Source organism: Eucyclogobius newberryi, unplaced genomic scaffold, assembly GCF_026437365.1.
Source record: "Eucyclogobius newberryi isolate DKJ021-1_F unplaced genomic scaffold, fEucNew1.0.hap1 SCAF_14, whole genome shotgun sequence".
Classification (NCBI taxonomy): domain Eukaryota; kingdom Metazoa; phylum Chordata; class Actinopteri; order Gobiiformes; family Gobiidae; genus Eucyclogobius; species Eucyclogobius newberryi.
In genome coordinates, this window is record NW_027315768.1 from 33,060,643 (window position 1) to 33,076,392 (window position 15,750).

At 45.7% G+C, this 15,750-nt stretch overlaps 1 protein-coding gene across 2 annotated transcripts in view; it reads left to right on the forward strand.

Annotated features, from left to right (window-relative positions):
* The window catches only part of trappc10 (trafficking protein particle complex subunit 10), a 31,741-nt gene that overhangs the window by 11,406 nt on the left and 4,585 nt on the right, over window positions 1–15,750 (forward strand). The window contains exons 4-21 of one of the 2 annotated variants that reach the window (XM_072445276.1): window positions 335–534; window positions 2,431–2,626; window positions 3,443–3,554; window positions 3,739–3,986; window positions 5,182–5,328; window positions 5,397–5,511; window positions 6,392–6,468; window positions 7,195–7,286; window positions 7,439–7,579; window positions 8,714–8,823; window positions 9,830–10,329; window positions 10,455–10,596; window positions 11,265–11,423; window positions 11,528–11,757; window positions 11,976–12,076; window positions 12,588–12,711; window positions 13,620–13,784; window positions 14,579–14,762. In XM_072445276.1, the coding sequence (XP_072301377.1) occupies window positions 335–534; window positions 2,431–2,626; window positions 3,443–3,554; window positions 3,739–3,986; window positions 5,182–5,328; window positions 5,397–5,511; window positions 6,392–6,468; window positions 7,195–7,286; window positions 7,439–7,579; window positions 8,714–8,823; window positions 9,830–10,329; window positions 10,455–10,596; window positions 11,265–11,423; window positions 11,528–11,757; window positions 11,976–12,076; window positions 12,588–12,711; window positions 13,620–13,784; window positions 14,579–14,762 (3,043 nt within the window). Of the gene's footprint in view, window positions 1–334; window positions 535–2,430; window positions 2,627–3,442; window positions 3,555–3,738; window positions 3,987–4,015; window positions 4,045–5,181; window positions 5,329–5,396; window positions 5,512–6,391; window positions 6,469–7,194; window positions 7,287–7,438; window positions 7,580–8,713; window positions 8,824–9,829; window positions 10,330–10,454; window positions 10,597–11,264; window positions 11,424–11,527; window positions 11,758–11,975; window positions 12,077–12,587; window positions 12,712–13,619; window positions 13,785–14,578; window positions 14,763–15,750 lie in introns of those variants that run through there. The other variant, XM_072445277.1, reaches the window with a different exon arrangement.

The following is a 15,750-nucleotide window of genomic DNA, read 5'->3' on the forward strand; positions in this document are numbered from 1 at the left end:
TCCTCCTCACCTCTCTCTCCGTCCTCCTCACCTCTCTCTCCGTCCTCCTCACCTCTCTCTCCGTCCTCTCACCTCTCTCTCCGTCCTCTCTCCGTCCTCACCCCTCACCTCTCTCCGTCCTCTCTCCGTCCTCACCTCTCTCCGTCCTCACCCCTCACTTCTCTCCGTCCTCACCTCTCTCCGTCCTCTCCTCTCTCCTCTCTCCGTCCTCTCCTCTCTCCTCTCTCCGTCCTCTCTCCGTCCTCTCTCCGTCCTCACCTCTCTCCGTCCTCACCTCTCTCCGTCCTCTCTCCGTCCTCTCTCCGTCCTCACCTCTCTCCGTCGTCTGTGGCAGGACACGGAGGCGTACAAGGGCTCGGTGAAGGAGGACATGCTGCGATGGCAGAACAGCCTGAGGACGCACAGTTCCGCTGACTGGGTCATCATCGTGGTGGAGAACAACGAGACCAAGAAGAAGAACAAGACCAACATTCTGCCGCGCTCGTCCATCATCGACAAGATCCGCAGCGACTTCTGTAACAAGCAGAACGACAGGTGAGCGCCGACTCCTCTTAAAGTGACAGTAACGTCCAAGCGGCCCTGAACTTCTCGTCCAAAGACCCCCAAAGACCCTCACCTCCCAAATCGAATCGTCAAATCCTTTTACATTTGAGTAGTTTGTGTTCTTTGACCTAATTGCCATAAATATTCCATTATTATTGTGAAATTATTAGTGCTTTTATTCATTTAGTCCATTAATTATTTTGTCGATTAAGTATTTTATGTAAATTATGAGGATTTAAAAGAGGGAACATTAATGGAGTGAGTTAGCTGAAGATTTGGGAGTTAAATCTGCTTTTTTTTACCCGCAAATACAAGTACTTTTCTGTGTAAATATTGTGTAGTAATAATTTTTGCATGAATTTCGTTGTCTTGTGATGGCAGTTTGGGTTAAATAGAGGTTGTTTTTTTTCCACACGTCTATCTGGCATTCCATAAAAGCATGTCTCCGTCGTTCTGGGGGCGGGGCTTGGCGTCCACATTTGTTCTTGGCAAATGTTTATGTTTAGGAACAGTTGATAAGGTGAACGTTGGGGATTTTTAACCTTCATAACGCCCTACAACGAAATACCACACGTTAAAAGAACTTCTTGAACTCGACGACAGCCCTGGAAATTATATCCTCTTTTCATCTCATATCTTTTTTTGTGGTTTAAGAATTTTACTTCCTCATTAAAACATTATGTGGCCGTAGGATTTATCCGACAGGGCAGGGTGAAATGGAGCGAGAGAAGGGAGGTCATTCAGCAAATTTTCACGAGCCAAGAATTGAACTCCCGGCACAGAGCCTGGCATACGTGCTGCCGCTTCAACCACTCGGCCACCGGGCAGCACACTTCCTGTACAACACCATCGCACGCTGTCGTTTCACTGTTGTTAGACTTTGACACTGCGGCGCCCCCTATGGTCCAATTTAATATGACGGGTCAGACCACACATGTCACTAAAATGTACTGAACACAATTATATTTCACATTTGACTTTAAACATTTTGCATATTCGTTTACAATTGTACTTCCTGGTTAGACGCGAGCACAAATATACATGGGTTGAGGTAATTCCACAACGGTTACCTGGCAACCATGTGCGCACACGTATTGGTGGTATAATAATGTATTCGGAGACATTCTATTGTAAGTGTTTCCTTTCATAGTTTTGACCGAAATATGCCTTAATGTTCTCACCCCAAAGTCCACTCTTAGTCCCCTCTAACTTATAAAATACACCACAATGTAGGAAATTGAATCTGATCTTTTATTATTTTCTGGGGAAGGGCCCTCAGACCCCCACAGTCTTCTAAATGTCCTAAAATATGTACGTCTCATGATTATTGTATATTGCATCTGTTTTCACACATCGTTTTGATAATTTGCTTTAACCGCTGACATATACGATTATCATTAAACGTATAGAAGTGCTGCATTTAATCTGTAATAAATGTAGAGGCAATAAGTGACAACTACCGTATTTTCTGGAGTATAAGTCGCACCAGCCAAAAAATGCATAATAGAGAAGAAAAAAACATAAGTTGCACTGGAGTATGAAATGCAGTTGCAAGTGTGAAAATAACAAATAATATCACATAAGTCGCTCCGGAGTATAAGTATATAAGTATAAATATAAGTATAAGTCGCACCTCGGCCAAAACTGTGAAAAAAGGTGCGATTTATAGTCCGGAAAATACGGTAACACAAACTTTTATTAAATGAATAGATCTAGATTATGTCATAACGGCTTCTCCAGCACCAAACTCAACAGGACCGGTCAATAAAGTTCAAGACGTTCCCGTTGCTTCGTTCCCGTTGCGTCGTTCCCGTTGCGTCGTTCCCGTTGCGTCACCACAAGCCGTAAACACCGTGATAAAAGGGCGTGGTCTTTGTCCCGCCGCAGGTGCGTGGTCCTGTCGGAGCCGCTCAAGGACTCGTCGCGCTCGCAGGAGTCGTGGAGCTCTCTGCTGCTCAAGCTCCGGACGCTGCTGCTCATGTCCTTCACCAAGAACCTGGGCCGCTTCGAGGACGACATGAGGACGCTGCGGGAGAAGAGGACGCAGCCGGGGTGGAGCTTCTGCGACTACTTCATGGTCCAGGTAAAAGAGCGGCGAGGAGATGGACAAAGTACTGCAAAAGTCACGCAGATGTAGGCGGATACATAAAGAGGGAGGCGGGGGGGAAAGTAGACTGGGCGGAGCTTATGCGACATCCCATGATCCAGATTTATTCAACTAGTTCAAGGAAAGAATTCATTTTATCTGAAGAAATACTTTATATATAACTTTTTTTTTAATTTTTACTTGTTGGATGTTATATTTTCAAGTCAAACGGTTATTTCTGTGGCACATTGACACTTTATAAATACATTTTTAACCAAATAAAGGTGGAAATGCAGCGACTGGAAGCTTCTAGATGGAGATTATTCACAAATGAAATGCATTCGTCAGCTTTTGTTTAGTCTTTTTTGACATTTGTATTCATTAACATAACATATTCTAATATTTATAGCGAACATAATTTCCCACGACATTAATGCCACTGTCTTTGTTTTAAAAAAGTTTTTCCCATGCGTAAATCCAGATTATAATTATCGGTATTTGTTGCATTCTTAGATAAAATGTGTTACTAACTTCCCGTTTGGTGTTTTCCAACCATAACATGACATATTTTAATATTTATAGCTTACATACATTTCCAACAACATTAATATTATCCAATAATTGCAATAAATTATAAATAAATTCAATTAATCATCATTAATTGTAGCAGCGAGTCCTTTTAAACGTATATTTTAAAGTGAAAAGGCTCGAGAGTTGAAATAATTGGTGGAAAATCCTAGTTTTTGCTGTAGATTTTCGTACTTTGTGTTTTGCGCTCGTATAAATGAATAATTTCTTGTACTTTCTGTTCAGGAGGAGCTGGCGTTTGTGTTCGAGATGCTGCAGCAGTTTGAGGACGCTCTGGTCCAGTACGACGAACTGGACGCTCTGTTCACGCAGTACGTCCTCAACTTCGGAGCCGGAGGTGAGAACCGCTTCTGATTAACACTAATTAGAGTCAAGTCAAGTTAAATGACTCACTCGGGTGTTTCTCATGTGTCATATTTACACAACAAAACCCATGAATCACCCGGGCAAAGTGGAATCCGTGAAACAAAAGAGAAAAATGTATTTACGTGATTATAAATGTGAATATGTCGTCCTCCTAGACACTGCGAACTGGCTGGGTTCGTTCTGCGCGCCTGTGCGATGCTGGAACGGCCTTCTGCTGCGGAGGCCCATCGACATGGAGAAGCGGGACCTCATCCAGAAGGGCGAGGCCAGTCTGCTGGACCTGAGGACCTACCTGTTCTCCAGACAGTGCACGCTGCTCATCTTCCTGCAGCGGCCGTGGGAAGTGACGCAGAGGGCGCTGGAGCTGCTGCACAACTGTGTACAAGAGCTGAGGCTGCTGGAGGTACGATGCAGGGCCCCTAAACATGCACAACTGTGTGCAAGAGCTGAGGCTGCTGGAGGTACGATGCAGGGCCCCGAGTCAGTCCTAAACATGCATAAGGACACAAGAAGGACACAGAACAAGACACAGAGAGACGGCATTTAAAGCTGACTATATTAACAGGTGTTCCTCTGGGGTCCGTCCTTGGACCACTGCTATTTGCAAATTATATAGACTCGATTGGTCATAATGTAAAAGACAGTAGCATCCATTTATGCAGATGATGTGATTCTATATGTTTTTCAGACTTCCTATAAGTGATCTGTTCTTCTGGATCTACCTCTGTATCTACCTGCGTTGCACCAATGAAATTTCCCCATGTGGGACAATAAAGGAATATCTTATCTTATCTTATATGTGAGGGCGCCTTGTGCACAAGTGATTCAACATATTCAAGAGGATTTTCAACTCCAGCCAACAAAACTTTTCATTCATTAATTTTTAATTGTTCAAGAATTCAAGTAAAACAAAATGTATGCTTCTCTCCAAAAGACACTCTAGTGACTCAAAACTTTGAACGAGTACTCCATTACAAATATTTGGCTTCTGGGTCGATGATAAACTCTCCTTCAACAAACACGTACAAGACCTGATAAATCATCTTAAAGCCAGACTGTCATTCTGCTTTAGAAATACAACGTGTTTTCATCATTGTAGAAAACATTTAATCCAGGCCACATTTCTCCCAGTTCTAGATCATGATCATATTATTATTATTATATTATATTATTAATATGCATTCAGCTCTAAGGGCCAGCTCTAAGGGCCAGCTCTAAGGGCCAGCTCTAAGGGCCAGCTCTAAGGGCCAGCTCTAAGGGCCAGCTCTAAGGGCCAGCTCTAAGGGCCAGCTCTAAGGGCCAGCTCTAAGGGCCAGCTCTAAGGGCCAGCTCTAAGGGCCAGCTCTAAGGGCCAGCTCTAAGGGCCAGCTCTAAGGGCCAGCTCTAAGGGCCAGCTCTAAGGGCCAGCTCTAAGGGCCAGCTCTAAGGGCCAAATGAATACAAATAAATACAATCAAATAATAATTTGTAAAATCAACTTGTGAAAATGTTTTGTTACAAATGATCTAAATGCACCTTTTGAAAACACTTCTCTAAATCCACAGCTAAATAATTTGTACTGTTCATTTTGGACACTAAATCTGCCTGTGGTTGTTCAGGTGTCTGTCCTGGAGGGGGCGCTGGACTGCTGGGTGTTCCTCAGCTGTCTGGAGGTTTTGCACAGAATCGAAGGCTGCTGTGACCAGGCTCAGCTGGCAGCCAACTGTTCACACACGGTGGGGCTGTGGGCCTACGCCACTGACAAGGTAACGCCGTGTAATCACACTTTTCCACTTCTGTTATTCATGTTCTCACAGTTCTAACCTGCGTTTAGTTGAAGAGTCTGGGCGAGCTGTGCGGCCTGATCTCAGAAAAGGGCCCCACATCTGAAGACTTGAACAGGACCGTGGATCTGCTGGCCGGACTCGGAGACGAGAGGCCGGAAACTGGTACTTTAACTTTTAGTGTATTTAACCTTTTCTTTTTATTTGTATTGATTGTGTCCACTACTTAAAGTGCCTATGCCAGGTTTTTACGATGTTCTAGTGTTGACTTTATTTGGGTATTTATACCTGTTGTACATGTAAATTATAGTTTTACTCCAATCGAGCAGGAGAAAACTTTGAAAAATCTGTTGAAAATGACAGGAAGTGACATCACAGTAGGAACGCTCATTCCAGTCAAAGTTTAGGCAGAACTTACACAAATGAACAACTTTTTTGACGCTAAACTTTAATTCAACACAATTGAGTCGCTCTCATATATTTTTATTTGTCAATTTTTTTTAAATTGTGACATTAGAAGAGTTTTGGCCCAGTGTTTGCTGGGTAATTTCCTACTATGATGTCATCAATTACAAACAGGAAGTAAAATGATGAACCTAAAAAATTTGCTATTTTGTGATAACATTTTTATAATTTCGCAAAATTCTAAATATTTTTATCTTAACTGCATTTTAGTTCAATGAGTTGTCCGACCTGTAGGGGGCGCTTTAAATATATTCATAATTCATTCAACACTTCCCACAAGCTTGAACTATGCACTTTGTCAAAATGTTTCTTGGTACTTTTGAAGTATTTTGTAACGTTCAGTATTTCCATTTTTTGCTCATGTCGTTGTTGTTCACTCTTTTCGAACACGTTTTGCAACCTACAAATGGCGAATTAACTAAACCCAATCACATTTAAGCTTAAAAACCCCTCTACGATCTACAACGCTCTGAAATGCTTGCGATTCTTGTGTTAGTTTAGCAGTGTCGGTCGAAGATAAATGCTTAACTATGTTTTGAGTTGACGATTGTTTAAGTTGTGTCTGTTCTTTTTTTGACAGTGAACAGCCTGCAGAGTCCGTACAAGAAACTGAAAGAAGCGTTATCGTCGGTCGAAGCGTTTGAGAGACACTATCTGGTAAGTACAGAAGTAAAAGGACTGCGTGTAAGCGTCTGTACTTTTACTTCAGGACGTTCTACAGTGGATACTTTTTACTTGAGCTCTCTTGAGTCTCTACTTTCTACTCCACTGCTGGACTGAAAAGTACATTTACCGTACTTTTCAGACTTTAAGCAGCTACTTTTTTACCCCCCACGCTTTGAACCCTGCGGTCATGACAACGCTGCGGTCATGACAACGCTCCGTCTAATTTATAGATTTTACTAGATAACGGCCACCAGGGGGCAGTCTTGTTTTTATTTTTTAGTCGTTTTTTTGTCTATTCTGTATTTTTCTTTAATAATAATAAAAATAAATAATAACAATTACCAAAAATCATTAATACTATTTTAAAGGTTCTCAAGATCTGTATGAAATACTTTAAAAATGTACGTTTAGAGTAAATAAAAGTGTGGTTTTACGTGATACTTTTACTTAAAGGCACAGTGTGTAACTTGCGTACTGGACAAATACTTTTTACGCAGTACCATGGAATATTACAGCTAAAGAAACAACATTTCCACAGAAACCTGCAGGTTGTACTTATTTTCTAGTGCAATAAAACCACCTAAAAGAAAAAATAATAATAAACGGGCTATTTTTGGGCGAAAACGTCACGTACTCGGCCTTTTAACGCAGTAATTTTCAGCGGTCGTATCTGAACACGGTCTTTGTTTGTTTGTTTGCTTGCGTGTTGTTTTGCAGGAGCTTTCTCACGCTGCCATGGAGATGTACCAGGCCATCAGCCGGATGAGGTCTGCGAGGCTCGTGGGGAAAAGCCTGGCCGAGTTTTACATGTAAGAAACACGCTCGCAATAATGTTCAAATCGTAGAATCAGAGAAAAGTGTAACTCGTTCCAATGATCACACTCGACATGAAAACCGCGGCGTGATCGTTAAAGCTGCGCAGACGTCATCGTGCGCTGTGTGTCCTGTGTTTCTGTGTCAGGAGGAAAGGCGAGCCCGAACGCGCCGAGTCCTTCCTGCAGGAGGCGCTGAAGTGCTATGTGTCCGAGGGCTGGGGTCTGCCGCTCACTCACACCCGGAAGCAGATTGCGCAGTGTCAGCGGCTGCTCGACCGCACAGAGGAGTATCCTGAAGAGAGTGTTTGGTCGTTTAGTCGATATATCGATGGGTTTTCCCTCCAAAATGACTGCGCAACCGACCCGCGGCGCCCCCTGCAGGGTGAAAATGAAAGTGGTAGTAATTTAAAGCGTGTCAAATCAAGTTTATTTATTTCGTTTATTATGGCAATGGACCTTATTTCACCAAAAAATATACAGTTTTATATTTAAAAGTATATTAAATGGTGTTTATTAGTACCGTATTTTCCGGAGTATAAGTCGCACCAGCCAAAAAATGCATAATAGAGAATAAAAAAACATATATAAGTCGCACTGGAGTATAAGTCGCATCTTTTGGGTTAATTTATTTGATCAAGACCAATAATTAAAATAATAAGAGATGAGAGAACATGGTGAATAGGTGTACGTATGCTAACGCTAACAACTTCAGCTACATGACGTATGCTAACGCTAACACCTTCAGCTACATGACGTATGCTAACGCTAACACCTTCAGCTACATGAGGCACAGACAGAACTGTGGTAAGTGTCTGGTATGTTAACGTAACATATGAACAGTTATTCAGATAACTATAGCATAAAGAACATGCTAACAAGTTTAGCAAAGCATCAGTTTTACCCCAAATCACTAAATCCACTGAATTCTTCTTCCTCTGTGTCACTTCTAAACAACTCCACAAACTCCAGAGGAAGAGGAAGTGCAGATTCTTCTTCTGCGTTGCTTAGAGCCGAGAGCGCCCTCTTGTGGTTGACAGTGTGAAAATAACGAATAATATCACATATAAGTCGCTCTGGAGTATAAATCGCACCCGGGCAATATACGGTATAGTGTAATACGGTATTATACTTTTTTTATGGACTACAGCAGAAAGACACAGTGAGTTAGTTTTAGAAGTAACCGATCCATTTATTCAGCTTTTCTGCGCAGTTTTTGGTACTTTAATGTGCGCACAGTTGTTGTTGATTGGACTTAGGTGATTTTACGATCTTTTGTGTGTATTTTGGGTCGGTTATAGTACAGATTATAGAAGCTCCTCCCACACTACACTCCCTTTTCGTCGACTAATCCACGCCACACTGTCCTGTCTCGCTGTGTAAATGTGAAACGAGGCGGTGTCGAGCCTTAACGACGCCCGCAGTTACCTTCAGACCAGTGCCTTGTTGGCCGGAGACGAGAACCTGAGCGCGGAAGAGAGGCAGCACTTTTGTCAGGAAATCCTCAACTTCGCGTCCAAGTCCGGAGAGCAGGGTGAGTCGCATGCAGGGACGCCACCATATACGATGCCACCATATACGATGTCACGATATATGATGTCACGATATACGATGCTACGATATATGATGTCACGATATACGATGCTACGATATACGATGCCACGATATACGATGGCACGATATACGATGCCACGATATACGATGCCACGATATACGATGCCACGATATACGATGGCACGATATACGATGCCACGATATACGATGCCACGATATACGATGCCACGATATACGATGCCACGATATACGATGTCACGGTATACGATACCACGGTATACAATGCCACGATATACGATGCCACGATATACGATGCCACGATATACAATGTCACAATATACGATGCCACGATATGCGATGTCACGATATACGATGTCACGATATGCGATGTCACGATATACGATGTCACGATGATTGTGAGGAAAAAACTTCATGATTTATCGAGACTGTGACCAAACAACAGTGAAATAAAACCAAAAAATGTCCAGTTCCAGTGCTCTGACATGTGACTGTTGCCCAAGTTTGTGAGCAGCTTTACAAAACTGAACATTCTGAAAGACTAAATAAAGTAAAATTAGGCAAAAACAGCCAGAAAAAATATCATTACATTTACTTTACATATATTTGTTTCAAGTAACTAAAATACTTGATTTTGCTTCTAACATTGTCATGATTATTATTTTTTGGTTCTTACGATTATTGGTTAACCTAATAATCCAGACATTCCTAGTGTCACATTTGTGATTGATTGATTGATTGATGTTGTACTAAGCTTTAAAGTCTATTCTCTGAGCTAAAATCTAAATATCGGTTTTGGCAGATGTCGTATCGGCTCAAAAACATCCAAATTACACCATCCCTATAATGAAATTGGAATGAATCTAGAATAGTCTTTTTTTTTACTTCGACTTCACTGACACAATTTTATCTTCAAACTAATTAAACGTCTTTTGTCGTCTTTTTTTCACCGCGTTTGGCTCCGGAAGTCGCCTTGTCCTTCGGCGTCTTCGCTCACCTCACCCGACTCCAGTTCCACCCGTCCACCGCCTCCGTCCACTCCGGCGCCGACCTCCAGGTGGAGCTGGTGCTGCGCTGCCTCATGCCCGTTGCCGTGCACCTGCAGCAGCTCGTGGCCAGCGTCCATTTCGACGTGGAGCCGAGCGGCGGGACCCTGGGGCGCTCCAAGAGACTCGCCAACTCCGGCACGGTGGAGTTCACGCAGACCGCCGGCTCGCCCTCCTCGAGCGGGACGCCGGCGCTGGAGCTGGACGAGATTCACGACCGAAGCCCCACGGACAACTCGCTCAACTCTACGGGCGTGGTCTGCAAAAACACGCACCTGCTCGTCCGGAGGCACAACAGCCCGTCGCCGTCGGAAACGCCCGTCGCCGCCAGCCCGCTGGTCATGAAGGAGGAGGCGCAGATGTTGACGGTCCGGGACGTGACGCTACATCCAGGAGTCAACAGCATCAAGCTAAAAGCGCCGGTGAGATCTTGAGCGTTTTACTTTTGGTTTAAGGGTGAATCATACTTAACGCTGCTGGATCTGCTGGTCCAAACTGTAAAAGTGTCGTTGAAATCTAACCATTGTGCCACTGCTGTTGTTGTCAGAGCGCTGATCCGGGCACGTACACTCTGCGGCAGCTCTGTGCGACTCTGGGACAGGTGCAGTTCATCCTGCCTCACGTTTATCCTTCGGTTCAGTATGAAGTCTACTCTCAGGAGCCACAGCTCACCGTGGAGCCGCTCGAAGGTTTGGACTTTGCCTTTATATTTAAAAAAAAGAAGTTGGCATTCCCTTGTTGCCGTTGTCGACTGTGCAAACACGATTACTGGCTGAGCGGGGAAATGCTAACGGTGCTTTGAGAGAAGCTTAACGCTCTTTAATTTGTCAACAGTTAGTCTCTAGATCTGAGTTAACCTTAATTTAAAAAATATATAGATATTAATTTGAAATGTTGCGTTTGGGGAGGTTCAGATCGCCACCACAGTTGAGGGTTTCCTCAGAGTGGTTCGCGATCAGCTCTAGTACATTAAAGAGCATTACAGACATTAACTTCATGGAAGTTAATGTCACTTTCTATACTATGTTCAAAAACGACTGTATTTTCCGGTCGCACCAGTCAAAAAATGCATAATAGAAGAAAAAAACATATAAGTCGCACTGGAGTGTGAAATGCGGTTGCAGTATATAAGTACAAATATAAGTATAAGTCGCACCCCGGCCAAAACGATGAAAATAGGTGCAACTTAGTCTGGCTATAATAGTTTCATACAGAATACAGTATTTTCCGGACTATAAGTCGCACCTTTTTTCATAGTTCTGGCCGGGGTACGACGTCTACTTATATTTATACTTATACTACACTCTGTAAGTACGACTGCCACGGAGGCCTCGCTGACCGGTCTGTTCCTCTCCAGAGCCTCTGTTGGCGGGCCTGCCTCAGTTTGTCAAGTTCACCCTCTTGACGGGACACTACACTGTGAAGAAGGGCGACGCTCTGCAGCTCAGCAACACGGAGTCCATGCCCATCCTGCCCTCGGGCGCCTGCACCGCCAAGATCTCCAACACGGCAGGAGGTAACCGCCACGAGCCCGTGCTGAACGCCCAAATATCTAGCGCCGTGTTTCTCCATGCCAACGCGGAATGTATTTATCGTAATATTCCCTGTCGCGGTCCCCAGAGCTCGTGGCGGAGCAGGCGCTGTCCGTCCAGTCCTCGGAGAAGGTGACGAGCATCAGCCTCCCCCCCGCGGCGCCCTACCACAGCCTGGTGTTCCAGCTGGAGGTCCTGTGCCTGATCCCTTCCGGAGCCGAGCGGCCGCCGAACGAGAGACTCACCAACGGAGAGGTGCGACACCGGCCGCGGCGCTACAGCCACCCGGACACGCCCATGACCGCCATCGACCAGAGGGTGAGCAGAAGCCCCGCTTGAAAAACCTGCGCCGCCAAAACAGCGCTAGTAGCCCGAGCAAGGTTATTTTACCGTGTGGAGAAATGGATGTGTTATGTCTCTGTTGTGACGATAGGTCTGTTCTAGTGAAGCCGTTATATTATTGTTCTCGCGGAATTAGACGTTCGGTTCCGTCGACGGGATGAATGTTTTTACCGTGTGTCTTCTCGCCTCTTCAGATGTCCATCGACTGTCCGTGGTCCATCTACTCCACGCTGCTCGCCCTCACCTTCTACATCCCCTTCAAAACCAAGCACGCGCTGCTCTCGGCTGGAAACAGGTGCGATTGAAACCTCTAGACCCTGAAGCATGCCCTAAAGGTCTAGACCCTGAAGCCCTGAAGCATGCCCTAAAGGTCTAGACCCTGAAGCCCTGAAGCATGCCCTAAAAGTCTAGGCCCTGAAGCATGCCCTAAAAGTCTAGACCCTGAAGCCCTGAAGCATGCCCTAAAAGTCTAGACCCTGAAGCCCTGAAGCATGCCCTAAAGGTCTAGACCCTGAAGCCCTGAAGCATGCCCTAAAAGTCTAGACCCTGAAGCCCTGAAGCATGCCCTAAAAGTCTAGACCCTGAAGCCCTGAAGCATGCCCTAAAAGTCTAGACCCTGAAGCCCTGAAGCATGCCCTAAAAGTCTAGACCCTGAAGCCCTGAAGCATGCCCTAAAAGTCTAGACCCTGAAGCATGCCCTAAAAGTCTAGACCCTGAAGCATGCCCTAAAAGTCTAGACCCTGAAGCATGCCCTAAAAGTCTAGACCCTGAAGTGATGTTTTTCCTTTTGTCATGCGACCGAACAGGAAGTACGTGCAGGTGTGTGTGCAGAACGTGTCGGACGAGGACTTCAAACTGGAGGAAATGAAACTGTCGGAGAAGCAGCACTCGTCGCTACAGCTGCTGTGCCTCAACAACAAGACACAGCAGGTGAGAGCAGTGATGTGACAGGTGAGAGCAGTGGTGTAACAGTGACGTGACAGGTGAGAGCAGTGATGTGACAGGTGAGAGCAGTGATGTGACAGGTGAGAGCAGTGGTGTAACAGTGACGTGACAGGTGAGGGCAGTGGTGTGACAGGTGAGAGCAGTGGTGTGACAGGTGAGAGCAGTGGTGTGACAGGTGAGAGCAGTGGTGTGACAGGTGAGAGCAGTGGTGTGACAGGTGAGAGCAGTGGTGTGACAGGTGAGAGCAGTGGTGTGACAGGTGAGAGCAGTGATGTGACAGGTGAGAGCAGTGATGTGACAGGTGAGAGCAGTGGTGTGACAGGTGAGAGCAGTGGTGTGACAGGTGAGAGCAGTGGTGTGACAGGTGAGAGCAGGGATGTGACAGGTGAGAGCAGGGATGTGACAGGTGATGTGACAGGTGATGTGACAGGGGATGTGACAGGTGATGTGACAGGGGATGTGACAGGTGATGTGACAGGTGATGTGACAGGTGATGTGACAGGTGATGTATATGTTTATTCTAGTTCTGATAAAACACATGATCTTTTTAACACTGTCCAGGAAATGTCCAATTTTGTCCTGTTTATGTGATTTTTTTAGTATCGATACTTGTTCTTGTCGTTTTGCTTGGGACAAACTCTATTTTTGAGATTGGTTCGATCTAATTTACTCCTGCACAATAAACTATTTTACTGATGTATACTTGCTGCAAAAAGATATATATTTAAACAAAAGATATGTATTTAAACTGTGGATACGCGTTAGAGAACGGAGCAGACACTCGACGGAACGCGCCATTATCACGTTTTAAACCGGTGAAACGTAAGATCAACGGCGGCGAGGGCTGACGCGTCCCGGATGGTCAGAACTAACCTCTTCCTCTCGTTGGTCAGACGTTGTGCAGCAAACACAGCCTGTTCTGTCTGTGGGAGGTTCGATGGAGCGACGAGCTGCCTCCGGCGCTGCAGTGCCTCTTCTCCGCACACTTCTCGCCCCTCGACCACCAGCTCTCCAGTTCCAAGCCCTTCCACTACAGCTTCCAGCTTGACCGAGTCACGGTGAGTAGCAATGGCACGAGGAGCCTGAATACACGGTCATATCCAAGCGGGATTCAGCACGGATTAAGTCGAGATATTGAGCCAGTATTTGTGCTTTTTTATCAGTTGTTGGGTTTAATTCTCCAGCAGAGGTCAGTGTTTAGTTTGACATCGTCCACGTGAAGCTTTACTGAACACTTAAGGAACTGCTTTCCTTTCCTTTCGGGTTTGTAGTAAAAAACGGTTTGTGGATGGGTTTATAGTCAGTTTTACGTTGTGTATTTAGAGGGAAAATAATGAAAATTGCCTTTGGTTTTTCTGGATTCTGAACAATCGTCTAAACCAGGTCTAAAGCCAAAATAAAACCGGGGTCAAATTTGTGCAAAACCAGAACCAAGTAAAATACACCAGTTTTGGCCGGGGTGCGACTTATACTTATATACTTATACTCCGGAGCGACTTATATGTGATATTATTTGTTATTTTCACACTTGCAGCCGCATTTCATACTCCAGAGCGACTTATATATGTTTTTTTCTTCTCTATTATGCATTTTTGGTTGGTGCGACTTATACTCCAGTGCAACTTATAGTCCGAAAAATACGGTATTCTGTATGAAACTATTATAGCCACTTCCCTCTGTATGTTTTACACTTGTATGAGGAAAAACACAGTCCAGTACCAACCAAATTCACTTCATTTTTCATGTTCTGGGTGTTCAACAATAATAAATATTTGACACGATTCTCACAAATGTTTGTAGAAAACGTGGACCTAAACTAAACACAAACATGACTTTGCGTTGCTGTTTACAGACGGTGTACAGTGTGCGAGCGGAGATACTGCCCCCTGCTGGAGAGCCTCACTGTCGCTGCGGCCTGCTCTGCGCCCTGGAGGTTCACATCACCAGGCTGAGCGAAGTGCCGGCCGAGGGCGAAGTCATCGACGAGGGCAAGGGCGAAACAGAGGGGCCCAAGACCACAAAGCTCATGTATGAAGGTACGAGCCGCTGTCCCCGAGCCGCTGTCCCCGAGCCGCTGTCCGCCAGCCGCTGTCCGCCAGCCGCCGCTGTCCGCCAGCCGCTGTCCGCCAGCCGCTGTCCGCCAGCCGCTGTCCGCCAGCCGCTGTCCCCGAGCCGCTGTCCGCCAGCCGCTGTCCGCCAGCCGCCGCTGTCCCCGAGCCGCTGTCCGCCAGCCGCTGTCCGCCAGCCGCCGCTGTCCGCCAGCCGCTGTCCGCCAGCCGCTGTCCCCGAGCCGCTGTCCCCGAGCCGCTGTCCCCGAGCCGCTGTCCCCGAGCCGCTGTCCCCGAGCCGCTGTCCGCGAGCTGTCGTTGCGTTATCGGGTCGTTATGTGAGAAAATCCTTGTGAAAATCAGGATTCGGTCACTTCTAATCGTCAATGATCAGTTTTGGTCGTTGTAATCAAGAGTTCCACAGCCAAACCTGATAGAAAAAGCAGATTTAGAGGCGTAAATTTGACTATTTCTTTGTGTAAAATTGCACTGTAACTTTAGAATAACTACGCTTAATTTAGAGTTTGGTTCATTATAAATTAAGTCTTTGTCCATGCTTTACGAGGGCAGGAATAAGTGTAGTTACTGACCTCTAGTCTCGCTGGTGACCTCTCGTCGCTTGTTCTGGCTGGTGACCTCTCACCGTTTGTTCTGGCTGGTGACCTCATCGCTTGTTCTCGCTGGTGACCTCTCACCGTTTGTTCTGGCTGGTGACCTCTCACCGTTTGTTCTGGCTGGTGACCTCTCGCCTTTTGTTCTCGCTGGTGACCTCACGTCGCTTGTTCTGGCTGGTGACCTCTTGTCGCTTGTTCTGGCTGGTGACCTCTTGTCGCTTGTTCTGGCTGGTGACCTCTTGTCGCTTGTTCTGGCTGGTGACCTCTTGTCGCTTGTTCTGGCTGTTGACCTCTTGTCGCTTGTTCTGGCTGGTGACCTCTTGTCGCTTGTTCTGGCTGGTGACCTCTTGTCGCTTGTTCTG